The sequence below is a fragment of the Branchiostoma belcheri genome, unplaced genomic scaffold, assembly GCF_001625305.1.
Source record: "Branchiostoma belcheri isolate BF01 breed outbred unplaced genomic scaffold, Haploidv18h27 scaffold51, whole genome shotgun sequence".
NCBI classification, from domain to species: Eukaryota; Metazoa; Chordata; class Leptocardii; order Amphioxiformes; family Branchiostomatidae; genus Branchiostoma; species Branchiostoma belcheri.
This window is the reverse complement of record NW_017804143.1, coordinates 1713304-1733625: the sequence shown is the minus strand read 5'-3', so window position 1 is coordinate 1733625 and position 20322 is coordinate 1713304. Positions and strand designations below refer to the sequence as shown.

The 20322-nt window shown below is 44.7% G+C and overlaps 1 protein-coding gene across 1 annotated transcript; it reads right to left on the bottom strand.

The window, feature by feature from the left end:
• Positions 1 to 187: 187 nt before the first annotated feature.
• Positions 188 to 14887, bottom strand: LOC109480452 (alpha-2B adrenergic receptor-like). Its single transcript, XM_019782643.1, has 7 exons — positions 14564 to 14887; positions 14170 to 14186; positions 7463 to 7519; positions 7017 to 7190; positions 6022 to 6214; positions 1468 to 1536; positions 188 to 438 (listed from the first exon to the last, which is right to left on the bottom strand). Exons 1-7 carry the CDS (start codon positions 14885 to 14887, stop codon positions 214 to 216), a joined length of 1059 nt encoding a protein of 352 aa, XP_019638202.1. The 3' UTR covers positions 188 to 213.
• Between the last annotated feature and the right edge of the window lie 5435 nt (positions 14888 to 20322).

The following is a 20322-nucleotide window of genomic DNA, read 5'->3' as shown; positions in this document are numbered from 1 at the left end:
GAAAAATCTGGTTTCCAAGCCCCAAAAACTGCACTGGATGCCTTTAAGGAGTGGCGTGTCCCGGAGCCTTGCCGCAGAGCGCCTTCTTGAAGAATTTTTGTCAGAATTTTTGGCATTTTTGCTCCATGAATGTCGATGTATATTGGGACTTAGTATGTAGATAAGTGACTAGAACATTGAATTTCCAAGCCCTAAAAACTGTACTGGAAGCCTTTAAGGAGTGGCGTGTCCTGGAGCCTTGCTGCACAGCGCCTTCTTGAAGGCCTCCCTGATGGTGTCGTTCCAGATGGCGTAGATGAAGGGGTTGAGGGCGGAGTTGCAGTAGCCCAGCCACACGGAGAGCACGAAGAGCCAGCGCGGGAAGCACTGCCACCACAGCACGCACAGCAGGTAGAACGTGAAGAACGGCAGCCAGCACAGCGTGAAGGTCACCATCACCTGGAATACAGTATAATACAATATGTGTTTAGAGTTAAAACATTTGGTCCAACACAGAAATTCTCTCACCTAGAGTTTTCGACCAGTCACTCTGGTCTTCCTCAGTAGACTGACCCAGTGAGGCTTGTCACGTGGCTTCTTTGTCCACTGAGGAAGGCCAGAGTGACTTTCGAAAGGTCTATTTTTGTGTTGGACCAAACGTTTTAACTCTAGTGAGGATGCCACCACAGAAATTATCACACAGAGCATAAAACAACTGAAAATCTGGATAGAATGTGGGAGGCGCATGTTTAGTTACAGAGGAGCTAGTCGCTGGAATGAAATAGCCTCTACCAGGCTTCGGGAGGCGACTGGAAAGAGTAGAAATCGGCCAAATAGAGAGATAGCATGCCGGGGGAGTTGGTCTGCTGGGAGAAAACAGTTTGCCGCTCCCGAAGCCTGATAGAGGCTAGGAATGAGATTCCACAGACTATCAAAGCAGCTACTATCGTTTCTGCATCACAGTTGACCTCTCATTCACTCGATGCGAACCCATGCATCACAATGAACACAAACATTACTCATATAGGGTAGGGTGACACCCACCGCATCAAACTGCGTCAAACGCTATAAATTGTGATTTTCCTCCTTCAGACGTATGTTAAAAACTTGGTCTGACTTCTGATGACCTCATCTGACTTAATGACGAATCGGGCCGGTATATGGACTATGGGTATGGATAATGACTTTGTGTTTGTAGATTCTTGCATGTGTTTGTTTTGTCCTGTTAGTACGTCTGTTCGTTTTGCCATATTTTTTTGTTTCTTGTATTATTTTTATGTGTCCTGTGTCCAGGGCCCCACTGCAATGCAGTGCAATCAGAGTGGGCTAGCCTGGATGCCAGACCCATAGCACACTGGACCCAAAGTATCTCGGTGACCACACAGGATAACTTGGGCCCAGTGTGCTATGGATCTGGCATCCAGGCTTTGAGTGGGCTACCCTGGCAGAATAAAGTAACAGAGTAAAACAGAATTTAAAAAAAATCACCACGCCGATGATGAAGACGAAGCGGCGCTCCCGTCGCTGGGCCGCGCACTGCCGCATGGGGGAGCCCATCTCCAGCAGGTTACGCATCGAAGGCATCTCCGGCTGCGGTGCGCTGGCATTGCCGTCTCCGCCGCTAGTACTCTGCGACGACCTGTAATTGTTATGCATATAAGTAAGTATCGCGTTCAAGAATTCATTCTACTTTCCCTGAACTACCGCAGAGCGGAACTCGCTGTCACCAAGTACAGTAGGGGCATTGTCATTAAATGGCCTTAAACAAAGTCTAGAGTTGGATGTTCAAGGGCTAGGTGTAACAAGTCGATCGGTGTAATGTAGCCAGCTGCCGCCGCGCCGCGTACCTGCGAAGCTGGTGTGTTACGTCGAAAGGCGGTTATACCGGCTATACAGATAAAGATACAGACAGATAGATACAGACAATCTACGTGAAGATTGTTATTAAGATTGTTGTCGTTTAACTGCTCGTTTAACTGTTTGTTGTTGTTGTATATAATTGTAGCTACTAAGTTTCAAATTGTTCATATTTCATCTTTTAAATGTAAAGGACTCCATGAAGACAAGTAAACAAACTTTGTATTACTAATGGAGATTCCTAATTACCTTTGCATATGGTCTGCTCTGTTAATTCTTACTCAACCATATTCACATAAATGGTGACAGGAGTCTAAATCCCTCCTACTATAAAATTGCAACATCCAACACCAGTTACCATGGTGAGAGACAGTCTGGTTTAGTCAGGTCAGAGGTCACTGTTTGGAGAAGAAGAAGAAGAGGAGGAAACTTAGCAAAAACAATATGTTTTTCTTTGGTAAGGCCACACCAAGTAAATTTTATGGATGACGTCCGCGCGCGCATTGATTTTGGCCCGTTCCTAGAAAAAAAAACAAGAAATTCTGCTTCCTGTAACTATGACCAAAGAGTCACGACAGTGCCACAAATCATCAGATTGACGTGAAACCCGTAACGCGAAAACAGGACAGGACGACAACTGCTGTTCCACCTGATTTATTGCTGTTTTGATGATGAATAAAAGACTTCTTGCTTGTTACACTGTGTCACCTCATTCAATTTGTGTCCTAACATTTGTTGTCTCTTAGTATATTTCTAATCTAGGCATCTTGTTTTTTAGGGCCTTTCTTGTTTGTTTTTTCGCCCTCTCGCATTAGATTTAGGGTCTCCAAAGGACGTCATCCATAAAATTTACTTGGTGTGGCCTAAACGTAATAAACATAAACTACAACCTGGCGTGCCATTTGGCCGTGAGGAGTGCCGGGCACAGCAGCATGTTTAAGGGCCGGGGTTGGGGTGGGATCGCCGGCTGGTCGTCCTTGCGTCGCCGCAGCATCGGGGAGGTTTTCGGGGCTTCCACGGTGGATGCGGCTTCCAGACGGCCGGGAGACAGAGGAGACAGGTCCGGACCCGACACAGACCTGGAAAGAAACCCACAGTGGGTGTCGCTGGAAGGCAGGTGAAAAATGCCCAGACTGTACAAAGTGCCTAATTAAATGCTCCAACCACTAAGTATCTGACACCAGCCCAGAAAACAACAAGAAACAAGTCATGCCTTTATCAGCGTTATCTACTAAGAATTGAGGCCTCCTGTGCAAACACGGGAGGTATACTGGTAGAGCGGGCGGGTGGGTGTGAGTTTTGATACTGCGTTTTGTAGAATTTTTATCGCGTTCTCTTGCCGGCCATCCTACAACCAGCTGCCCAGAGAAGGTTTGTAGGATGGTGCCGGCAAAAGAACGCGTTGAATTTCTACAAAACGCAGAATCAAAACTCCAACCCACCCGGAGGTCTGCACAGGAGGGTAGGTTATACCGGCTATACTGATACTAGTATACAGATACAGACCTCTCCAGCCTGTGGCCGATGTTCCCGTTCAGAGTGAGGAATCTGGTGCTCTTGAACTCTGTCTCCTTCTCGGGCTCAGGGCCTGCCGCCGCTTCCCCGCCGTTTCGGCTGGTCCCGTCCGCCGGCTTGGTCGGGACGGCTGGCGCTGGGCAGCCTTCCGGGCTGGACTTGGGCGTGGCCGAGTCGCGGGCCGGGGAGGAGTCGGTCTCCTCGTCTGCAATCTCCGGCACCTGTGCAAGATCATGGAATGATCAATCGATTGATTGATTTTTTTCTTATATATTCCTACATTTCATGACTAGACATGGTGACGGCACACTCAAGTTATATCAACTTATTTTATGCCTCGACCAAGAGGACAAACATGAGGACAAGTACATGAAGTGAGGAAAGTCGTGTAAAGTGCCTTTCCCAAGGACACAAGATCGGTGGCATGTCAGGACTCAAACCCGGAACCTCTTGCACTTTGCCGTTACGTGCACGATAAAATCCACATAAAGAAAAAACGTGACTTTATTGCCCTCATTAAAGATTCTTGATCATCTGTTGAAGAGCCTTGAAAAGTACATTTTTTTTCAAACAAATGTAACAACCGGTGTTTCTCATACACTCAAGCCAAGGCTCAACGACCCAATTTGTGTTCCATAAAAATAGATCTAGACACCTCTGGCCACCCTGATTGCTTTCGTCTTATTCTTTTATCTATCTGTCAACTGAAGAGAAATAAAGAGGCTGTTTGAAAAAGCCGGTGCAAATCATTATCTTATAAAGCGGGCCTCATTATAAGCTCTATATATACTAGTAGTCCACAGCGGAAGCTCTGAAGTAATAAGATGTTCATATTCCACAAGAGCGCGTGAACAAGGAAACAGAGGGATGCACAGGTGGGCAATTACACAATTCCGGTGTCGGTAGCTTGGGACCAAAGGCATCAAACAACAGAGTAACTCCCACACTATTTGCTTTATTTTTGTGGGGCGGGGGATCTCTGGGGCACTAGGACTACGCGTGGTGAAAGAATGTCTAAACGGGACCTAAAAAAATCGACCATACTACCTGCAAATTGCATGTAGTATGTTTGTTTAAACATCTTCCCCTTATTTTGCGAACAGGTAGCTATCTTAGCCACCTTTCTGCCTGGCCCGCTTCGTTTCGAAATTCTATAGAGTCCGATGATGTAAGTCGTGAGTTCGATCCCCGGCCGAGTCATGCCAAAGACTTTAAAATGGTACATACTGCTTTCTCTGCTTAGCATTTAAGAATTCAAAGAGTATGGGAGTCAAACACACAACACTACCAGTGGACTAGCCCCCTGCTGTAGTGATTGCACAATTGTGTGGCCCAAGGGCAACGAAACGGAGATTGGCGCCGCTATATGCGACCATGCCAATAGTTGTAGGAGGGCTTTAACTTAACTTTAACTAGTCTATTCCAACAAGTCCGAAGTTTCGTTGTAAGTTGAAAATCCTGAATCGCAGCACAGTTTCAATTGGATGAAAAGTTAACGTTTTCTTCATTGGCAATGGGTACAAGGCACCAGTGGAATATCCTCTCGTGCATGAATATAAACCATTTTGCTTGTGTGCGTCACCACTATGTTTTGTACTATTGTTTGCACGTTGAAATAACATAGAAAAAGAATGTCCGGATCCTTTCGACACATTGACGCAGATGCCAAGCTGTTGTTGAGAAACACGGTGTGACAGGCTGAATAAAAGTTCTAAACAGGAACTATGCTGCTCCAGATGTCTTACTGAGGGACGACTGCGTGTGCAAGATGTCGGTTAGCTTGAGGAATGAATCCCCTCTACTATATCTGTTGTTGAGAAACATGTTCGTAATGGCAATTACCGTCCAATTATAACTGTTTATTCCTCAACACGCGGGCTCAGAAACTGTGTCCCCTCCCCTGAGTCGGCACCGTGCCGGGTTGGGACGGCGGGACCCAGCCGTGGGACGCACGCAGGAAGTACGGCCAACTTTTCACGAAGCTAATTGCTCTCTCACACAATACCTCTGGCGTCAAACCTGCACCACAGGCGTAGCCGTGTGATAATTGAGCCCTGGAGCTTTACCGGTTAACTTCTTATGGCCCCCCTAGGAGCAGGATGTACACAATCTCTTGCTGCCAATAGGGGCTAATTGGTCCCAGCTTCTAGGAGAACGTACACTAGAATGTAAAGGCCACTAGTAGCGACTGAGGCCCACTTTAGACTGGGAACGGTTACACTATCCCGAAACCCTTTGCCACCGGTGACCCATGGCATTGGCAACTGGTCATTCGAACCTGAAGAAGGCTGTAGTAGAGACCAACCACAGTCGCTAAGAGTTCTATATAACTGGAACGTAAACTGGAACTGGAAATTAAATTGTAAATATCAATGAATGTCATTCAGACAACATTATATGTATGTCTGCAATGTCGATATACTAGAAACTGCAGCTGCTCCGCTCGGAGACCTTCTGCTCTAGTCCATTCTGGAGCCACTACTGTAGACTGGTCCGCCCACCGTAAGGGCTCGACAGCCTTTTATCTATTTGCACTTACTTAGATGTTTTATTTTAGATGTGTTTGTGTAATGTTGTGTGTCTGTGCTATGGGCCATTGAGCCTGCAATAAACAATAAATACTAGTAATAATAAAAAAAAAAATGAATTGAAACATGTAATAAATCTCACCTCCTTCCTGGTTGGGCTCATCTCCCCGTCCTCCGCGGACAGGTTGCGGCTCTTGAAGGTGTTGTTGGTGACGGTTGAGCAGGAGTAGCCCTTCCCCAGCTTCCGGCGCCAGTTGTTCCGCGACCGGTGAGAGTTCAGGATCATGGCGTAAAGCGTCGCCATGACAACCAACGGGATGAAGAACGACAGCGTGCTGGAAGGAAGGAAGTCGGTCTCCCATTGGTCAGTTTGAATTCGAATTTGAATTATTTGAATTTTTAAAATTTGAATTTTTTTGAATTTGAATTTTTTTCAAATTTGAATTTAAAGAGAGACTACATGTCTGAAATATTTCATGAATTTAAATTGAATATCTCAATAGCTGTTTGCTGTACCATCGAAATAGACATACCATGATCAACACACAGGATATAACATTGCAAACTTATTTTGATGCACGATGTTTGCACGTATAAAATGACTATAGTTGACTGAAAAAAAACAACGAAAAATATAGTCGAAGGCTGTTCCAAAGTTTCTTCTGAATTTGTTTAAACTTTTGGATTTCGATAGTCCGCGAAAGTGTGTCTGTCTCTAGCGTCAAACTCTGCACCACAGGCGTAGATGTGCGGTAATTGAGCCCTGGAGCTTTACTGGTTAACCTTAAGGCTTCCTGGGGGACCTGTGTTACTGTGTTACACAATATCTCGCTGCCAGGTGCGAATTGGTCCCCTCTTCTTGGGGGCCGATCAGTTGGTTTGGTTGGTTTCTTTTTCGTAGTTTAAGTCTGACACATAGGATCGGAATATGCTTTTAGAAGGCTTTGACGAACTACGCAACCTGGTAAAGAGATGGAATATAGGGATGTTCGACTTACGTGACACTGGCGAAAAGTAGTGGATGCTACTTGAAACGTCTGATAGTTTTCAAATTTAAACCTATCCAGTTGCCTGAGTAACATTTTCCTTGTGTAGAAGGCTTTGTCTTGTCCACTGAAAACAGCCACTGAGTCTCACCTTGACAGGACCACGTACGGGAAGAAGGAGCTGAGCCCGCACATGCCGTCCCCCACGCCGTGCTCCTTCCCCCAGCCCATGAGAGGCGGCAGGCAGACCGTCAGCGCCAACACCCACACCGCCAGAATCAGGCCGCCGACACGCGTGGAGCTCTGCAGACGGGCGTAGTTCAGCCTGGGGGAGAGAGGGAATGAATGAATGAGTGAATGAGTGAGTGAGTGAGTGAGTGAGTGAGTGAGTGAGTGAGTGAGTGAGTGAATGAGCGCCAGCACACCGCCAGGATCAGGCCGCCGACGCGCGTGGAGCTCTGCAGACGGGCGTAGTTCAGCCTGGGGGAGAGAGGGAATGAATGAATGATTGAGTGAGTGAGTGAGTGAATGAATGAATGAGTGAATGAATGACGGCCCATGAGAGGCGGCAGGCAGACCGTCAGCGCCAAAACCCACACGGCCACGATCAGGCCGCCAACCCGCGTGGAGCTCTGCAGACGGGCGTAGTTCAGCCTGGGAACCAGGGTGAGATATTAAGATATTAGTGAATGAATTGATGGATGGATGGATGGATGGATGGATGGGTAGATGGATGGATGGATGAATGAATGAATGAATGAATGGATGAATGAATAGATGGATGGATGAATGAGTGAATGAATGAGTGAATGAATGAATCAGTGAATGAATGAATGAATGACTTTATTGCGCATTTTTACCACATTAGTATAAGTACAGGTCACAAACAAAACTTGATCAGATACAGTTAACACTCAAAGTTCACGTGGTAGGGAAATCCAGGCCATAGCCATTGTGATGGTAGGTTTGGAAACTTTCCGTAGACTCATGTACATTGTCTAGTCCATTGGCGTAAAAGCAACATTGTTCTAGCAAGGAGGTTTTACCTCTTTGGTTTTAGATAGTGGCTCACTGACGGCTAAGCGCTGAATATACTTTAGATATTCATCAGCCTTCTCCACCCTGCACAGGCCTAGCCTTTTTAGCTACCGGTAGCTGATCTTGGGGAGCGGACGAAAGCTAATAAGGCTGACTACACTCAGGCTGCACAGTACAGGTCGACATGCGGTCGGACAGGAGGCGGATGATTATTCAAGGAAAAGCGAACTGAAGACCGTAAGTATCTATTGACCTAGATGTTTCTTCTGCAACGTACTGCTGTCAAAAGAGGATTTTCAATGCAAGAAACTACTTGGCAACATTGATGGGCGTGGCAGGAAATCTTTTAGGGGGGATGTTGATGACTGAATTTGCACCCTGGAAGCTGAAAACGTGAGCCATCACGCCCTTTGCGGGTCCAACTAAATTTTGACATCTTAACCCTCCGATACGACATTTTCTGCATTTTGCAGGGGCTGGTACACCTAGCTAAGATTCCTTACTGAGAATTGAACTGTTCTCTACAACTCAAGAAAATTGACTGACCGGAGGTGAGTAGGGGAACAGTATAAATTTTACCGACTCAGATGAACTTACATGCAAGCTAAGATATTCCTTATGAGATCTTGGATTCTTGCTAGACGGCCTCCACATTCCTTCAGTCATTCTCCGTGGTTCTAGCTGCGCAGGGCCAAAGCTATTAAATTTTGTATGAAAGCACATTTCGTCCACACGAACTTCTTTATTCTACCACCGCTGCCGTCTATTCCGTATGATTTATGCTGCGTTTGATGGGGAAAGTAGCCGACAGAAGAGAGAGAAGATGGAGAAAGTCCATCTCCATCGTGTCATCTCAAGGTCTTTAATCTGCGAAACCATTAAGATGAACGGGGTAGCGCTACTTGAGGAGGTGATGGAACCTTGGGAAGGTGGAGGACTTGATGGATCAGTCCGGGATAAGAAGTGAAGTCTTGCGTGCGTAACGCCTTGTTTGCGTACGTGTATGAAGTGTATGTGGGCGGGCGCCTCGCCACCCGTACGTACAAGAGTTAAGGCCACAGCAAGTAATTTGTATGGATGACATCCTCCACAGACTCTAAGTCTAATGCGATAGGGTGAAAAAATCAAGGCGGGCCAAAAAAACAACAAACAAGATACCTACATTTTCAAATTTTGACATCATAAACCTTGTTGATCAGGAAATGATACGTATATTGTGCTAAGTTTACTGCCAACTTATACAACATCCATTTGTCACTGAAAAAAAACTTTGAAAAATAAATCACTGTACGAATGTTTTTGATTCAGATGGAACATCACATATACACAGCCACTATGACATATAAAATGAATTAAATACAAACAAATGTACATCACTTAATCAAACTAAAAGACAAATCATTCATCGCATTGTCTTGTCTCCTTTTTCATATCTATCTGTCATCCACGTTCAGGCGAAAATCTAAACTCAGGCGAAAATTATTGCGCGCGCTGATGTCATCCATAAAAATTACTTGCTGTGCTTGATAGGATAGCTGTGTTACCGGCGTTTCCATGGCGACACGTGTGGTGTCCAGCCGTGTGCGCGTGTTGCTTATTGACGTCACAACCTGCCGAATGCAAGGTGGGCACTGCTCTACCCACTTGGCCATTACGCCGGTTTCTTTTTAACTTAAACATGTCTGTCCTTGGTGCTGAACACTATCCACACACAGGCAAACGTGCCTGTCCTTGGTGCTGAACACCACACACACACACACACACACACACACACACACACACACAGGCAAACATGCCTGTCCTTAGTGCTGAACACCATCCACACACAAACATGCCTGTCCTTGGTGCTGAACAAAAACAGCTTTGCAAAATAAGTTGAGACAGCCCTTTTGTTTAACTCCTTTTAAAGAAGGTAGCTGTGTTTACGGCGTTTCCATGACGACACGTGTGGTATCCAGCCGTGTACGCGTGCGGCTTGTTGGCGCCGTTTCCAATGGCAACCGTCACCAGGCGAGTTTTTTCAACGTACAACAATACAATACATAGTGGTGACGCACGTAAGCGATATGGCTCATATTCACGTCACCACTAGACATAAAATGAAAATTACAACACAACACAAGACAAAACAATGTCACATGGGTAAGGTCCAGGTAACAAGAAACAGACTTAAGCTATTAAAATGTTATAAATTAATGCGGTACTACAAATCAGTTATCAAATCGCTTGGTTTCAGAAAGGTATAGCAACCAGGTTGTCCTTGGGTAGATCTGAGTGACGGTTAGCTACCAGGAAATCACCAGGACGTCTGAAAACACGTGCCGACCCTGCGGAGCTTCGTTTACCAGACGTCAGGAACACAGTTGGAACGTAACGATGTTAAGGAAGAGGAGGGTTAGACACACTGCGGGAAACGGTGCATATTTTATCAAATTTCCGCGCTGCTGTCGACGCCGGTAATACTCATGATTTACTTGACGAGCGCGCTGCAGGCAGAACGTGCTGGGCAAATTGAAGAAGGATTCTTGTAGAAGGATTTCTGTCCACTGAAAACAGCCACAAGTTTCAAGTTTATTTATTTTACCAGGGCATACCTCAACAGCCACAAGTTTCAAGTTTATTTATTTTACCAGGGCATACCTCAGATCCGTTGATCTGATTTTCAGGTATCCCTGGGCCACAGTCTCACTTTTTTTTTAATATTTCAACATTTAAACAGAACAACACATGGAGGTGACGCTTATAGTTTGTATTAACGTCACCACATGAGATAAAAAATATGAAAAGGGACACGCCCGACATAAGACGTTTGTCCTTGGTGCTGAACACCATCCACACACGTGTAAACATGTCTGTCCTTGGTGCTGAACACCATCCACACACATGTAAACGTGTCTGTCCTTGGTGCTGAACACCAACCACACACAGACATGTCTGTCCTTGGTGCTGAACACCATCCACACACATGTGAACATGTCTATCCTTGGTGCTGAACACCATTCACGCACAGACAAACATGCAAATTTGCCATGAGAAAAAAAATATTAAAAGAGTCACGTCCGATATAACAATTTCGACGACGTTATCTGTATACGGTCTGAATCAGCAGAGAAATTGCTTAATTTCAGATAAGTTTCTGAAAACATGCATATCTTCGCGATGTGGAACTGCCGACCCTGAGCCGCTTGATCTACCAGGCGCAGAACTACAGTTAGGACATAACGAAGTTCAGGAAGAGCTCGAGGCGACGTAAGACTCGCTGCGTGAAACGGAGTGGATTTTATCAAATTTACCCGCTGGTGTCGAGGCCGGCAACACTCATGATCAAAGGAAATTAATGAGCGCGCTTCAGGCGAGTTTCACTATAAATTGCCGGGCAAAAATGGTTTAACGTTAATCGGAGTAATATAGTTAGCTGCTGCCGTGCCACGTGCCTGCGAAGCAGGTGTGTTACGCTGAAGGGCGGTTATACCGGCTATACAGATACAGATACAGGAGCTGGTTGTGTTAAGCCAAAATGCGGTTATAAAATTACCGTCTATACAGATACAGAAGCTGGTGTGTTACGCCGAAGTTCGGTTATACCGGTTATACAGATACAGAAGCTGATGTGTTACGCTGAAGGGCGGTTATACCGGCTATGCAGATACAAAAGCTAGTGTGTTACGCTGAAGGGGGGTTATACCAGCTATACCGATACAGATACAAATACAGCAGCTGGTAGTGTTACGCCGAAGGGCGGTTATACCGGCTATACAGATACAGAAGCTGGGGTGTTATACTGAAGGGTGGTTATACCGGCTATATAGACATAGAAGCTGGTGTGTTACGCCGAAGGGCGGTTATACCGGCTATACAGATACAGAAGCTGGTGTGTTACGCCGAAGTCCGGTTATACTGGCTATATGGATAGAGAAGCTGGTGTGTTACGCTACCAAGTTTCATGACAAACCATCTAAAGCACACACACCACACACACACACACACACACACACACACACACACACACACACACACACACACACACACACACACACACACACACACACACACACACACACAGGTGAACATATCTTTCCTTGGTGCTGAACCCTATACACACACAGGTGAACATGTCTGTCCTTGGTGTTGAGAACCATCCACACATGTAAACACGTCTGTCCTTGGTGCTGAACACCACACACACACACACACACACACACAGGCAAACATGTCTGTCCTTGGTACTGAACACCATCCACACACATCTAAACATATCTGTCCTTGGTTCTGAACACCATCCACACACATGTAACCATGTCTGTCCTTTGTGCTGAACACCATCCACACACATGTAACCATGTCTATTCTTGGTGCTGAACACCATCCACACACATCTAAACATATCTGTCCTTGGTTCTGAACACCATCCACACACATGTAACCATGTCTGTCCTTTGTGCTGAACACCATCCACACACATGTAACCATGTCTATTCTTGGTGCTGAACACCATCCACACACATGTAACCATGTCTATTCTTGGTGCTGAACACCATCCACACACATGTAACCATCTAGCCCACCCAAGCAAAAGTGCAGAATCGTGTGGCACAAATTCAAAAAGTTCAACTATTTTCTGCAAAGGAGTTCATAGTACCACAATTTCCATTGAACCACACTTTTTTCTGCACTAACGAGATATAAAGAAAGAAAGTACAATGTATATAGAGAGCTCTCGTTGGCTGAGGGGTAGTGGCCATGTTCCAAGTTGCTATAACCCGTGGGTGGTTTAAAGTAATCAAAGACCACACGACGATAAACCCGCTAGGTTCTCTTTTTCACGTGAGTCGAGTGAGGCAGTAGGTGTTAAGTGCGGTTCCCCAGGGCACAACATCGGGGGCTGAAAAGGATTTGATTGAGCGGGGTGGAGAGAGAAGTTGCTTCAAAACGACAGTTTCTAACACTGTGCGCCGAAGCAACGTCTCAAAGTGCACCCGGAATTATTCATCGTACATACAAGAAAGGCCTGATGGCTGATGCACAGTGAGCGACAAAGGAGCGGCACGGTCTCCAGATCCACACCCTTACCTACAGCAGAATAAACACTCTTCTTTTCAGGTCGGCACGGCATGTCATATTCAGGCAAAGCTGCCCCGGGGAGGTTCAGGCTAGGCAATCATCGGCATATTCAGTCATACACGGGCGAGGAAACATGAAAACATCAGCTCACAGATCAGTGGAGTAAGGGTAAAAGAACATATATATGCCAGGTGCATTTTTGAACCGGTAACGCTTTGACGAGGTCTACCTGTAGCATCCAAACTAGAAAATGCATGTATTCTTCCACAAGAACGTAACGTGTTCAATTCAGCATAAATTGATTTCAAATGTAACCACTTCGGCAGTTTGGACTCTATTGTCAACTTAGAAATACGGGAAATTATATTCTTTAAAAGTCAGCTGTTTGGTTCATTTGGTAGCCTTCTGGCTACAAGGTGTTTTCTTGACTAAGGACGTGCTCACACAGTCAAAACGTGATTTCAAACATATTAACCAATCTTCCTCGGCCTTGGAGATATCCTATTTTCAATTGAAAAGTACAGGAAATTAAACTTTACATGCCAGCTGCATTCGGCCTTTGACCAGCGCTATCCGTGCATAAATGACAAATACCGAAATAAGTTGGTTTTTTTTGTATAAGCAGCGCGATGACACCACATTAGGAATATCAGGAACAATAACAGTATTGCTTATCATTAATGGTACGACAATGCTTATTTAGCCTTTTATGTCCGGAGCTCGCGATTGTTTTTCACTTATCCACTGGCATACAGTTGTACAGCTTTCATGCATTCATTTGTGTCGACTGAAGGCCAAGGCTGCCCAACTAGCATGGGGCTATTATTATGGGCGAAACTTGAGGCTAACAAGAGTCGGGGTTTTGCCAGGCATCTGCCCGGGTGACTTGTTGTAGTGAATCACCGAGTCCGGACGGTAGAATTCGGACCATCGCACACTTGTTCATCTACTGTTATACAATGATTGTGTGGGGTCGTGTGGCGTAACGGCAGAGGGTTCGTCTCGGAACCAAGAGGTCCCGGGTTCGAACCGATCTTGTGCCGATCTTTCCGCACTTCACTCAGGTGAAAATGAGTTCTCTGTGTTGGAGGCGACATACAAATACGTTGAAAAAATTGAGTGTGCCGTCACTGACAGCACACAAAATTTTTGGCCCGTCACCATGGCTCTTGCGCCACGCTAATGTTCTCAACCCCACCCCTTACTTGCCCTGTCCAAGATACTGAAAGCATTAGCGTACGGGAAGCAACAAGTGCTATCTGTAATTACATGTTGGAAAAAGTGAGTGTCCTACCTCGTTGACGAGTGCGAACGGCATAAAACATTGAGTACATAAAATACAGTTTGTACTACATTGAACGCTAAATACTGTATCAAAATATTAAAACAACACTATGTACTTGTTCACCTACTGTTATACAACGATTTTGTCCTACTCTCCAAGCAGAGGTTTGAGTTTTGGATTATTTTGGCCAAAATCACTTGCCAAAAATGAGCCCAAACCAAAACCTCTGCTTGAAGAGTAGGGCGAAGTCGTTGTATAACAGTAGATAGTGTACAAGTACATAGTGTTGTTTTCTTGGAGAGTAACTGTCCTACCTCGTTGACGAGTGCGAACGGCATGACGAGCAGCCCGACGGTGAGGTCGCTGACTGCCAGGGAGACCAGGAACCAGTGGTGGGGGCGCCGCAGCTTGCTGTCCGTCAGGCAGGCGTAGATCACCAGGCTGTTTCCCACCACGATGATGCAGATCACGGGCGACATCAGGGCGACCAGGAGGGTCGTCACGATCGGGCTGTACGGGGTGTCCGGCGGCAGCAGGGCCAGGCACACCCGCGGCAGATCGGCCGTCGAGTTGGACACGGAGGCGTTCATGCCCGTATGATCACTGAGGGCACTTGCACCACAGAAAGTAGCGTTCATTTTTGTGCGTGGCCGGGAAGAAGTTTAAATTTACAAAAGAACGTCGTAGGGGACGAAGCTGCGATTTGAAAACTAGCTCCCACCTTTTTATAGCAAAGTCAGCAAAACGCAGACCTGTTCTGAAGAAAACGAGAAAAAAAGGTATTTTCTTGCTCTTTCCCTACGCTAAATCGAAGCGCTCAAAAAAAGGACTGAAGCATGTCGTCGCTAGACCTGTTTCTGGCGAGTGTTTCTAGAATGGACTGAAGGCAGCCAGTGAACACACACCCACACCACTTGTAGATCTGGCACTGGTGTGTGCTTCCCATCAATCGACTAACTCAGAGCAGCTTTCGCTCCGCCAGCGAACGGACGAACAAAGACGCAGAACTGCACTTTGCGGGAGCCGGTGGCGCACTGCCAATGGGCAGCGTGCATCGCCGGCACGTACTGCGCATGTCGCTTATCGGACTGGAAAATTCCTCTATCAAGTCACGTACGGAATAACCGAGCGAGTTTCAGCCCCGTTGGATACTGCCTGCATGAATCTTCATAATTTATTTGTTGGTAGAAAACACGTGGCATAAAATTAAAGGCATCAAATTGCTATGCGATTTCATGCGACAAAACATCGAACAACAAATATTCTGGATTTGTCTGATGTTGACATTTACTGCAATTTCTTAGCACATTTTTGCCATAATTTTATACATTAAGCGTTACGCTATTACTAAACGCCACTTGACTCTCTAACTTGACTCTAACGAAGAACTGTATTCCCTCCCCACCCCTTACTGGCTCTGTCCATGGTGCTGAAGGCATTAGCGCGCGGGAAACAACAAGTGTTATCTGTATATACAGCGTTGTTATATGTATATTTCATTTTAGTGTCTTTTGTTGGGGAGACAACTTGTAAAGGCAACCTTCGTATCCTGTTTTGTCTCCACCCTTCTATTGTAACATATGGTAAAATCTAATAAAAATGTGGTGAAACTAGATGGATAGGTGTGTGTGTGGGCGGAAGACCAATTTAAGGTTTCTTTTCGCCTTGTCAAGATGTGTTTATTGGTTAAGTACAAGTTATTATGTACTATAACATATATAAGATATGTTTGAAAAAAACAATATCAGGTGTTACATGTGCGTCTAATACAACTGTTAGTAAAGATTTTCAGTAGTTGCGATGCTGGTGGCTGGAAAACATTTGACAGCTTATCAGTTAAAAAGACTCCTTGCCAGTTTGAAACATTGTCATGGTCATGGACTACTAGCCTAATTGTTGGACTTGTTTGGTATGATCTAGGTGTAGTTTTTTCACATTGGCGACGTAATATCTGTCCGTTTGGAGTGTTTGTAAGATTGCGAAAAGGCGACAGCTGCGATGGGGGCATCTTACATGTGTTACACAACACCCATATTTAGTTGTATCATCAGTGCACTTCCAAGTAACGTCACTGGAATGATTCGAGTACACACATCACAATGTTTGAATGTTTACGCCTAGCCTGTACGTACGCCCCGCCAAATATAGTCATTTCATCTTTGGTTCTCATTCTCCTGCTAACCCATTACACGTTCGTATTGACACCCGAAGCTTAAACCATCGTATTTTGTACAACTCTACTAGTAGCTGCGTGAGTCCATACAAAACGATCTCTATTTACCTACTGCACTGCCCTACATATAGCGTTACTTAACGGCGTAGCCTCTACCAGGCTTCGGGAGGCGGCTGGAAAGCTAGAGGAGAAATTGGTAACATTCCAGGGTGTAGGTTCGCTTGCAAAGCACAATTTGCCGCAAGCGGACCAACTCCCCCGGCATGTTATCTCTCTATTTGGCCAATTTCTCCTCTTTCCAGCCGCCTCCTGAAGCCTGGTAGAGGCTATGGCAGCGTTCAGTTATCTTTGGCAAACCTGCTGGATTTTTTAACACACAGTTTCAAAGCTTTACTAGCTTTAAACAACTAAAGGCTGTAGTGGATACAAAAGAAAATATCTAGCGGCAAAAACGAAGTTTGTTGACCCTCCTTTTCTTTAATTCTACCATGTTGCCAGCTGTATCCAGGTAACGGTCTGTCAGATGTCGTATTTCTCGCAGATGTGACGCGTCAACGTAAAAACGTAATTAAAAAACGTAATTGAAAAACGACAGGGGTTATATCAAAATGACTTATACAATATTGTCGGCGTCATTATGAAGAGGGTGGTTTACGTGTTGTGCGATATGCCCAAGGGCTGTTACTATACCAACTGAACAATAGAGACTTAGATAAAGAAGAAAATCATCATGTAAAGGATGCAACATAAAATACAATTTCTGAGGAAATCTGTCTGATATTGATATTTACTGCCAGTTCTTGGACATTTTGGTCATCATTTCATACTTGAAACGTTTGAAATAGCCCCAAACAAATATCTTTCTTCTTTAGTAGCAGCAATGAATAGCTAGAACCAGCCTGCGATACGAAACAAGCAACCACTTTCCAACACGTACAGACTGCCTGACCATTGTGAGCCATGGAGCAAGATGGGTGCCTTTGCAATTGAACAAATTGTTTAGGACATACAGCTGTTTAAACCAGTGATTCTCTGTTATAAATTGACGGAAGGAATTACGTTGGCTAACTTTAACGGGGATTTGCCAGAGGAGTTTGGCTGTCAAAGAGACTGACTGGCCGCGCACTAGCTAGGGGGAACACATACAAATACAAACCTTCTCGTTAATTGACTCTCCTATACAATCATTCCTTTTATTGCCGAATAGTCACCGTACGATCCGTACCCCCGTAGGAATGCCTGGTAGAGACTAGAAGAAACAACATCAGTGTACAAATGAAAAGTACATCGGCAGAAATTTCGAAACCTAATTCTAATGATTCGAGAGTTTGTTGACCCTCTAAAGTTGGGAATACATTTTTCTGGGCCACCTTATAGTTTCTCGAGCAGTGTGGAATAGGCACGCGCAATTGTAGGTTACCTCCTAGTCTCTCATGTCTTACGTCTTCTAAGGATTTTATTTGACTTTTGTTGATCTTTCTTTCATCTCTGACGCAAGCGGGCCGCGCGCGCAGGCGTTCAGCTGTTCTCGCTAATGAAACAATTTACTGGAACAAGCAGCGCAGAACCACCCGATCTGATTGAAAATCGACTTCAGAGCTCCCCGTGCCAGTTTCATTATCATAGAATAACCAGCCTGACCCGGGGAAACGTTTTGAACGATGAACCAATTTCCGTCCTTTCAAAAAATATTTGAAAGAAACCAAACTCTTCCCTCCCCACATCAAAGAACGGCTGTAGGCGCTGATTTTTTCAAAATTGACTTCAGAGTGCCAGTTTCATTATACACATTTTGTATTGGCTACTGAAACTTACCTTATGAAAGTTTTTGAACGTTGGACCAATTATTGGACCGTAAGTTTTTGAAAATGAACTAAATGTCGAACAACCCACCCTCTCCCACATCAAAGAACAGCCGTAGGCGTTAATTTATTCAATACCGACTTCAGAGTTCCCTGTGCACCATATTGACTAATCAGCCTACTAAGGTAACCTTAAGAAAGGTTTTGAACATTGGACTATAATCCCGTCCTAATGAAAAGAAAGAGGCTAAAAGAAAGAATCTAAATGTCGAAGAAATCATCCGACATACATCAAAGAACGATCACGGGCGTAGTTCTATTTTTTCTCTGTTTTACAGGCCACTGACATTTCAGTGACGTTATGTGGGTTGTTGAAAGACTGCTATGGTTTTAGTAGCTACTCTAGTCACTAATAATGCAGTGCAGTTCACTTCTTTGTGTTAGGTCCTTCTCTTTATAATAACTTAATAGACAAGATATCAGAGATTTCAGGAAAATGTGCAATCCTCGGTTTTTAGAATTCCTCCATGGCTCCCAACCAGCTTCGTAGACCTTCTCGTTCCTGAGACTAACTTTTTGGCCTCCTGTCACTATGCCTGTCAATCTCCATCCCACGTGCTATCAACCTACTCTGTCTGGACAGATACACAGACCCACAGCTTAGCCCAAAAAATACTTCCGTACCCGAAGGTAAAAAAAAAAAACATACATTGAGCATCAATGTGTTTTTTTAATTTGGCTGTACGGACAAAAAGACAGGTTGAGTTTCTACACATCTTTATTCTGAATTAAAGCGTGCAGTTGTCCAACTTCAGGAAAGCAGCAGACAAGATTTAGTTCATCTGCGAGCATCGTAAGGCTCTGGACATTTTATCAACCAATACAAATAAAACAGCCATCACATAGCTGCTAGAACGTAGCACGAGTTACTCTTGGCTTTCATTTTATCTTATTAAGCCTGGTTACCAAACATAATATAGCTCCCGAGTCCTACAGCCTCTCCACAAAGCATGTAAGACTCGGGAGCTATGAAAGGTTTGGTAACCAGGCAATTGCTTGGTAGTCTTTGGTGCAAGCTCTGTCATTCATGTGTGTCCACAACAACAAGGAACCTTCATATCATTCAACGTGTCAGAGCAGAAGAGACCTCATGTGGGGCACACGCAAACTGCAGTTAAACTACCAAAACTATCTTCTTGCACCTGTGTTACACCAGATTTTCATATTTTCGATGCACATTACATTCTGTTTATTCTAAATAAAGGCCTTTGTCGTTGTGAAGACAAAAAAAGTCTTGGCATCCTGACATCATTTTCCACCAATCAGAGCCAATCTTCCACATGATTCCAGCAGACTTTTGCTACATATATGTAAATTAGCCCTTATAACAAGACACCTGATTGGCTGGCTGGCTGGCAGCAGTTTTGAATTTGAAAGCCTTCATGAAACCAACGTGACATCGAGGCTGTAGATTTGGTCGTGACAACAGCAGATTTAAAGCGAACGCTGCTCAAGTCCAGATCCCTCTGCTATCACAACGTTTGGTCGTTCATTTCTCACAGGCTCAACAGTGTCAAAGCAAGAAGGTAAAATCTTTCCACCATTTCTTCTTATTCCTACGTATCCTAATTACTTAAAAGGAAAGACCCTTATGATATGCAACTACAGCATCTGTGTAGCAGATTTGCATTAAGAATTAGGTACTTAGTAGTTAGAAGACCTGGGGAACACAAAGCTTAACATAACAGGCTGAAATTTCCCCCTCACGATTGAAGTAAAGCCACTAATTCATCAGTGCCTCCTTTTACTACCAGGGTACTAAAATGTTTTGGCACTTTGATGGAACTTTTCGAAATTCAAAAATCCGTAGAGAGGTAATGTGTTTCAAGTACTTTGGAGCACAAGAAATACCAACATGATTTTTTAGCAGAGTCAAGCAAAAATCTATAATACTACACATGTCAAGCAAAAATCTATGAAAGTTCACCTGTGTTGGTAGTTACATGATTAAAGTTAAAACATTTGAACCAACACAAAAAAGTTCTCTCAAAAAGAGCTTTCAACCAGTCACTCTGGTCTTCCTCAGTAGCTCTAGGTG